An 8,468-nucleotide genomic window follows, 5' to 3' on the forward strand; every position below is an offset into this window, starting at 1 on the left:
TTGTATGAGATTTCCGAGATTTAAAAAAAAAAAAAAAAAGGAGAAAAAAATCAGCACAGTCAGAAGATAAGAGTGAAAATGAGAAGAAAAAACACACACACTGTAATAGGGAGAAAGATACAAATTCCAAATGGCATACCATAGAGTTAAGCACTGTACTTTTACCCTCCGAAAATATGGAGGCAGTGGTTCTCCCCCTACTCAGGTACAGGTAGGCTTCAACAGAAAGAGAGAGACTTTATCACACTTGCATGCACAGTCAGAAGATAAGAGTGAAAATGAGAAGAAAAAACACACACACTGTAATAGGGAGAAAGATACAAATTCCAAATGGCATACCATAGAGTTAAGCACTGTACTTTTACCCTCCGAAAATATGGAGGCAGTGGTTCTCCCCCTACTCAGGTACAGGTAGGCTTCAACAGAAAGAGAGAGACTTTATCACACTTGCATCAGAAGCAGATGTTTACCTTTTTAATTTAAAACAAACTCCTCGTACTGGTTATATAGGACAACACATCTTTACAAATAAGCAAAGACTTAGTGTCTCACCATGTAACACTGACATACATTTCTGCGAGATTCCAGGTATCCAGAAAATATTTTGTATTCGATTCTTAGGGAATGTTTACAATTGCCATTTAAAGTTATCAAAATATACTGAGACACCCCTGCGCTGTATGCGTTGCATTTTTCTGCAGCAGGCAACCAAAAGCTCAAAACCAAAACGTAAAACGAACCTCCTGTCCATACTTCACTGCCTGAGATGCTGTCGCCTCATCCATCTCTCCCTCCACCATGGCTCCTTCCAAGCACTCATTCAAGTTTCGATAACCATTTACCTGAAGGGGATACTGACCGAAGGCTTCGATCTTGGAAAAAGTATTGCCTGGATGAGACGGAAACGATACAAAACCCGTGAACTAATAACTTCAGAGAACAAAAAATCTCTGGTTAACTCAGGAGTTTGTTGTCAGCACCAGTCAGAGGCGCTACTTGCAAGAACCGAACCGCATATAGCGCTCTGTATACACATCTGTCAGGGTAAGGCTCCTTATAAACAAGTGCTTTCAAATACACGAGCGCTTGTGAGTTCTCAGAAGACAGACTTTATAAATGCTACAGACAATTTTATCAAGAAGACTATTTGCGAGTTTAAAGAACTAGGCAATTCCATCAGGAATCTGCAACAAAATCCCGTGTCATCACTGCTAGAAATCGGAACGCTCAAAGGAGTTAAAAAGTGGATCTACCAAACCCTTCACTCACCCTCGTGGACACCCTCAGTCAAGAAAGTCCCGTAGAAAAGTTGTACCATCGGGTTTTCAGATTTGTCCCCAGGGCTCCTGTTTCAGAAAGAAAAAGCGCACGTTCATTTGCAGCTGTAGGCTGCAAAAAAGCCCCAAGTCATAATCCAAGCCTTTGCTTGGGAATCTTCCTACAGTCAAAAGTAAAGCTTTCTGTCCAAGCACGAAATACAGAGGAAGCTTCTCATCTGTTTCCATACTCGAAAGCACATTCTAACACTTACACTGGCAAGGTGGGGGGGGAGGTTAAGGCCCTACCTTGTGAAATGCAGGTGCAAAAACCCAAATCTTTCGCGTACGCCAGTTCTGTTGAGTTCCCCTAAAAAGCTTATTTATTCTGCAGGCCATACTGGCATCGAATAAAGTCCTACGCTTGTGTACAGAAAATGTACATACGACGCTTCATAAGCGTATTTCAAGCTTAAGGAGCATCATCCTCAGTAAACAAAAAAGCGCTCTCTCATTTACTCAAAATTTTCACGTAAAGCCCTCTCGTTTATTAAGGCGTCGCATTTAAAATCTGTTTCTCCTCAGTGTCAGGCCAAACTCCCGAGATCACAAAAAACTCACTTGACGTTCACAGCAAGCTGGAACGCGTCCTCCAGCCAGTCCAGTAGTTTGTGTGTAAATTCACTCACATCTTGCTAGAAGAGAGACAAAAGTCGAGAGTCAAACCTAGTACCAGCCAGAAAGCGTTTTCACGGTCTACCGGTTTCACGAACCTACTGGAATACAACCCGGCTGGTGTCGCTGTACCTACCCAGCTGAAAGAAGTGTGAAACTGAAGTGCTGTGCTGATTTAGACTGATAATGAACACTCTGCTCATCTGAAAACTAGATCAGAGGACATTATTGTGATCGCTACCCAACTACCCAGATGGCGCTGGGTAGAGCACTGTTACGCTGGCTGTTTAATTAGCAAGCACGTACATTTCGCCTAAATGACACAGGGACAGCTGCTTGTCAGTTGACAAACACGGGAAGAGGCCTCTGAAAGTAATAGCAGGATGAAGCGAAATAGGATTGCCGTGGCTGCAAGTGCTGTTTTGAAGAAAGCAAAAGGCTTTTGAACGCGGTTTTACCTGCTGTTCTTCAGCGGATCTAAACGCATCCCTCAAGAGTTCCAGTGCTGCAGAAGGGTCTACAAACTTACGACGTGTCCCCAGCATTAAAGCAAACAGACACTGAAGTTCTTGCATGAATGCAATATTTCTTTTTCCCTGCATTGCAAAAAGAAGAAAAGCCAAACCCTTCCTGCAACTCAAAAAAAAGCCGCATCTTAAAACAAAGTGCTACAGAATACTACATGCACATACCTTAAGAGGTACGCTAACAACCAAGGAAAGAGGAGACATTAAAAAGGACAAAAGCAGAAAGACATGCGGTGTCATTTCTTGGAAGCAATCTGGTCTCCCGATGGATGCACGGGAGCAAAAATTTAACCGAAACAAAACCTTTAGAGAAAAGAGCGCCCGAAGTCATAATTGCTAAAACAGAAGGCAAACCCCAGTGAATTTATGAATTTATCCTGTCTGCACTTTGGGTTTTTCAGAGCATCAAGAGCACACGTGAAAGCAAGCAAAGCAAAGTCTCTTAAATGGCGGTGGCCACAAGCTAGAACGATATAACAAGCGAAGGATAATGCTAGGTATGCCTTTTTCTCTAAATATTTTCTAAGCACCTTCTGCTGACCCGTCTCAGAAGGTACTGGGGCTAGAGGAGGGACCTTCAGACCTGCTCAAACGCCAGTTCTTCTACGGTGCATGCGAACAAATGAACAATCTGGAGCTAACACAGATGATTTATGGGACAAATTTCTCCCCGCACCACAGTTAGAAAGAAGCTCTAGAGGAAAGCTTTCCGAGAAGCATCTGATTTTTTTTCTCCAGCGATTCCATCTTTGGAAAGTATTTCCCCAATTTGTCTTTAACGCAGCCTGACAATTTGAAAGCCATTAGCATAGGCACAGGAGTCTCAGATGGCCCCAAATTAAATCTCCTTAGAGAAAGAGCAGAACCGTATACCACAAAAGCGGGAAACTTTACAGAGTTACTTGATGAAAACTTACAGTGCGACTACGACAACTTTCAAGCACATTTTGTGGGAGGGAGTACCCAAGGACCAGCCTCCGAAATTCTGGCAACTGAAACAGAGACTGAAAGGAAAGGAGAGGCAAAGACCAGTCAGCATCTGCGAGGATTTGACTCACTGCAATTTGATGCCCCCTTGTCGCTCTTTTACTCGACAGCTTTTTGTTAACTTCTAATTCTTCGATGGCCTTGTGTTACTAAATAAACATTTACGAAGTGAGCAGTCCATGTGCCGGACCAGCACATTCGCACCCACCAAAGAACAAAACCTCATCCTGCCATTTCTAGGATATATATAACCATTTCAGGAAAGGGTATTCTATTCTGCAAAGGCAAGCTTAGAGAAAGGATCCAGGAACAAGTCACAGTGAGAAAGGAGCCCGTCCGAAGCTTTCTTCCTTCCTCTCAAAGCTGGAGACATATGATTGATTAACGTCTATCTGCTGATGTGAGACGGTTAGAAGAGACAAATCCGCTTAGTTCCACTTACTGTTGTCTCTTCTTGTTTAGGTTATCACTAATAATATATGCTGCCTAGTTGCTTATTCGTTCGAGCATCTATGCCAGTGTATTCCATTAACTGGAACATGATACGCCACGTATTATGGAGCCAACAATAACTGCAGTAAAACTGAATTATCAGTTCACTTTGCCAGTCGAGCTTCTGTCATTCAGTAAGCATTTGGACATCGCTGCACCAAAAAAACCCTACATACGTACAGGCAGATTATATGTATCTGTATCTATTTTTACGCAGTCTATTCAACTGCTCTTTGGCTCTTTCTGAGCACGGACAGAATAAATCACAGTCATATCAAGTAAAAACACAAGTCTCATTTGAGCACGGTCACATTCACTCATCTGCATACGATGACCACTTCACAGAGCTGTTGCGTATGTAATTCTAACTGATAAACATTTTGACTCCAGGACCGCAGCAACACCAGAGGAACTTTTCTATCAGGTTACCTGTATGACAGCGCTAAACCAACATGTATTTCCAATATTTTTCATTCCAACGGGCCAGTCGCCCACTCTTCTCCAGTCATTCTGCTTGGGGTTCTCTCCCCAGACTTCACAGCGTTTCCTTTTGGAGCGATTTTTGTTTTCAGCAGAATGCGCTTCCTGTGGTCTGTCACAAAAGATGCACACCGTGCTGTAAAACATCATCTCACAAAGATTCTCGAGAACTACGGGAATCGTACTCCCCTCTAGTGACAAGCGGGACGCTAGAGCCGGGCGCTGTCGGGTGATACCCACCGCAACAGGCAACAGATGTCTTATTTGACTCCAGAAAGGTTTTGGCTCTCGAGTGAGGTGGATGGAAAACATGACTGCAAGACAATTTGGAACGATGGAAGAAGGTAATAAGATATGCGTGTTTTTCTTCATGAACTAGCTGCGTGCAAAACGGGTGCCCTTAGTCATTATTGGAGGCAAATCCGACCCGCGGTAGAAAGGAGATGGCTACGTAGTGACTGGCGCGAGGTGAATCGACACAGGAGATTTCAAGGTGCTTTTTCAACAGGTGCCATAATGCCAGCAGAGCATCCTTTTGTGTGGCACGTCAGCAACAGCAGCAGGGACTCAATAAGCTACGACTAAACTTGCTTTTTCTATTTCGACCATCACTTCGCAGTGCTGCCCCAGAAGTAAAGGTCAACTACCCAGAAGGCAGTAATGACCCAAGCACCTTCTAAAAGCAGTAGGTGTACATCTGGTAGGGGATTTATGTTTGTCTTGCAGTTACCAGCTTAAGGATCCACTTACGACACCCGGGAAAACCAAAACCAATTTACGGACCCACTGACCTTTCAGCAGCATCTCTTTCCGCAGCCTGAGCTTTTGGCGATTCCAGTGGTCTGCAGGCGTCGGCTGCGTGGAGGTCATCTTTGTTGTTAGGGGTAAGTGCAGTAGTAACATCTGGAAGTGGAGGCAGCGTTCTGATCAGTTTTCCACCAGGAGCAGGCAAATGTTCTCTTTAAAAGGAGCTTCTAGAAAACGTTGCACCTCACAAATATGATTTTTCAACCGACAGAGCGTCATTTTCTAGCTCAAGTTTTAAATACAAATCCTCGTAGTCTGGATCGTGCTAGGAAACCTAAAAAGCCATTGAGTGGGCTGGATGAGGAGAACAGGACAGACCGTGCAGCTGTGTACTGGCCAGATTTCCTTACACCCAAATTCAGAGCTTGAGGGAACATTTCAAATCTCTTGAAATAATGAAACAGGAACATCAGCTGCTGCTTACATGTGCTGTGCCTTGACAGCAGTGTTGACAACCGACACTGTTTCGAGAAACAAAGGATTTCAATAAAATCGGCACAATCACACAGAATCGCCTTCCTTCGCTCGTGTCGGGATGCTCAGCTATGAGTCATTTCACGTACTAGCTAGGCAGGAAAGAAGGAGAAAGGAAAACAAGTAGTTCTGGAAGAGGTGGAAGCCTTACACAGTGGAACAAAGGGCAGCCGCACTGTTCCGGGTGTTGCTTCAAAGCTCCCAGCACAGATTTTTGGCATTGTGAACCTGTCCGGTGATAATTTCACCCGGGAAAGCTCCCGTCAATAGATGTGTCATTAGCAAAAAGGTTTAAAGAAACTATTCTCAACTACCTCAGACTACAATTACACTTCTCACATCTAAATGTACCAAACTGACGGCCCGCTTTTGCCAATACCTGTAACGTTTATAAAAACATTTTCCAGGTAGTCAGATTGCTAGCTCACACAACATTTTAAGTTTTCATGAAAACACGATACTAAACACTCAATTTGCCCGCTCTGCCCACAGGTGCTGTTAGAAAGAAACGTACGATCCTTGTCAGTTCTCCATCCTGCTCGCTCTGCTTTAGGAGCTTTCTGGGTTTTCTGTGTTAGCCAAGACCAACCGTTTGAAACAACGATAGCTTTGTAACTACGATGTGTCGCCTACAAACGCTATTAAAAAGCTATTAAGTCACTTTCCTTTCGGACGCAGCTCTCCTCTGCCAGGAAGGTTTAGCCCCCTGGGCTGTCCCATGGCAAGTGGCAAGTACTGGCAAAATCAGATCAGCACCAGGACAGGAGCCGGAGGGACTCACTGGCAGAAGCAGGGTGGACCGATACTTCCCCCTTTCGGCTCAGGCCGAAACAGGTGAAACCTTAAGGGCGAGGAGAGACGAACCACTTACTTTGTGGGAGCTGTTTGCCCACAGCGCTCCCTTCCCAAGCGGACGGCTCTGCAGCAGCCGCGTCCTGAGCCGGCTCCTGAGCGTGCTCCTCCGTCAGGAAGGTGACCGCTTCCATTAGGTCTCCATTAGCAGCCTAGCAGAACGATAAGGGGGGGGGAAAATCCATAGCGCCAGGCTTACTTCATCTACGTTTGCATGACATTTAATGCATCCGTGGTAGAGATAGGCACACCGCCACCAACTCTGCTTTCTCTGGCCATGGGAGAGAGCTATCTGTTGGTGACAAGCAGCAGTAAAAAACCGAGAATAATGAAGGCTTGAATTTCTCTATCGGAAAGCACTTTGGCTTTATTACTAGGACAATATAGACTCCATTAACTAATTTCATTTCCCTCACAAGAGATTCGAGTAGTCGCAGGAGGCCTGAAGCACGACAGGGTACTTGGCCACCGGGAGAGACTCACAGGAATCAAAACTCTCTGTGGATTTCAAGACATACGTCTCTTACTGAGCTAGGGCTTTCTTCAGACCATCGCTACGGGCTAAACTCCTTTAAATTTATTCTAACATTTTCTGGACATCACTTCTCGATGAAACATTTAAGGATTTCCTTAAACAAGCCTCTTTGTATATTTTCAGCACAGCCCATGTCCTGCTGCTGCATCTCAAGAGGATGGACGGCGTCTGATGATTCCAGACCGACGTGGTTGCAGCCAGTTTAACCCTACAATTTATAAATACCGAAACATGCACTGTGAGGAGGAATCTTTCCAGGTAAACGTTGCTTCCCCGAGTGCCTGAGATTCCTGTGTCCCTTCACTCTGGAGCAAAGGTGACTGTTCTGGTGACGGGCAAGACAACCACCAGCCACAAAGCATACCGATGTTATTGCAGCTGTCCAGAACTCCTGAAGCAGTTTACATGGAGAAAAACCTACTCTGACCCACTAAGTTTGTGTTTACCGTAATGCACGGATAACAGCCCCGTAGGAGCGAAACTTCCAGGAAATGTTTACAATGTTTTAGCATAGCACACGCTGCTGCAGCAGAGATTTTAAGGTCTACCGTTAGAAAAACGAACTGTTCTCAACTTAGCGTGGGGTTTTTGTTTCAGATGTGGATGAATACGTACGAACCCCAAAACCGCACATTCCCTGCTGACACCAACAAACGCTGGCTTCGCGTTACCTGTTTTGCCTCACGAGTACACCTGAATGAAGCACAAGCGAGGGGCAGAAAAAGAGCGGAGGATTAACCCTTCACCTGCTACGCCAACCAAATTATTCCACACAGCACACGCTGTATCGCTTTCATGGGCCACGCACTGACTAGTTTAGCGAGGACAAGCTCATTATCAGCCCACAGACAAGCCAGCGAACATCCAAGCCGTGCATTACGTTTTGAGAGAGCCCGAACTTGCCTGACTTTTGGGACAAATTCAGAGGTCTCCTTTCCACAGAACAATGACAACAGGCACAAACCTTTAGAGCCGCATGGAGGAAAGCTGAATCTTGAATTCCTGTGATCTCTTTCAGCTGGTTTAAAAGCATCTGGCAATCCTACATGCAAGAAATAAAGAAAGCTCATGTGAAAAGGTGACCAGGACAGACATCAAGCTGTTTCTGCAAGGCTTGCCGAGGGCTCACCGGAGTATTGCTTCCTTCTTGCCTTTTTACTGACAGATTGACACAAAAACCCAGTCACGCTTGCTTGATAGTAATACCAACGTCAGCTTGAACATCGCACTCAATTTCCCCCCTCCCCCCCCCCAAATATACAGACTAACGTTCAATCCGTCGTATCCTCATGAGCACGTCAGCAGGCCTGGGAGGAAACGCCGTTCCCCCCCCCGTCGGATGCACCGCACCTGCGGTGCGGACGGGCAGCCCCTCCCCCAGGC

General features: G+C 45.3%; 1 protein-coding gene across 3 annotated transcripts in view; it reads right to left on the reverse strand.

Annotated features, from left to right (window-relative positions):
- Positions 1 to 8,468, reverse strand: part of USP28 (ubiquitin specific peptidase 28) — a 28,138-nt gene that overhangs the window by 17,039 nt on the left and 2,631 nt on the right. Inside the window, exons 1-10 of one of the 3 annotated variants that reach the window (XM_009273446.2) lie at positions 8,355 to 8,441; positions 8,050 to 8,127; positions 6,570 to 6,702; positions 5,209 to 5,320; positions 4,367 to 4,529; positions 3,376 to 3,462; positions 2,390 to 2,527; positions 1,878 to 1,951; positions 1,270 to 1,346; positions 741 to 889 (exon numbers count right to left, since the gene is read on the reverse strand). In XM_009273446.2, the coding sequence (XP_009271721.1) occupies positions 741 to 889; positions 1,270 to 1,346; positions 1,878 to 1,951; positions 2,390 to 2,527; positions 3,376 to 3,462; positions 4,367 to 4,529; positions 5,209 to 5,320; positions 6,570 to 6,702; positions 8,050 to 8,118 (1,002 nt within the window). In that variant the 5' untranslated portion in view covers positions 8,119 to 8,127; positions 8,355 to 8,441. Of the gene's footprint in view, positions 1 to 740; positions 890 to 1,269; positions 1,347 to 1,877; positions 1,952 to 2,389; positions 2,528 to 3,375; positions 3,463 to 4,366; positions 4,530 to 5,208; positions 5,321 to 6,569; positions 6,703 to 8,049; positions 8,128 to 8,214; positions 8,293 to 8,354; positions 8,442 to 8,468 lie in introns of those variants that run through there. The other 2 variants (XM_009273454.2, XM_009273461.2) reach the window with 2 other exon arrangements.

Source organism: Aptenodytes forsteri, unplaced genomic scaffold (assembly GCF_000699145.1).
Source record: "Aptenodytes forsteri isolate BGI_AS27 unplaced genomic scaffold, ASM69914v1 Scaffold187, whole genome shotgun sequence".
Lineage (NCBI taxonomy): Eukaryota > Metazoa > Chordata > Aves > Sphenisciformes > Spheniscidae > Aptenodytes > Aptenodytes forsteri.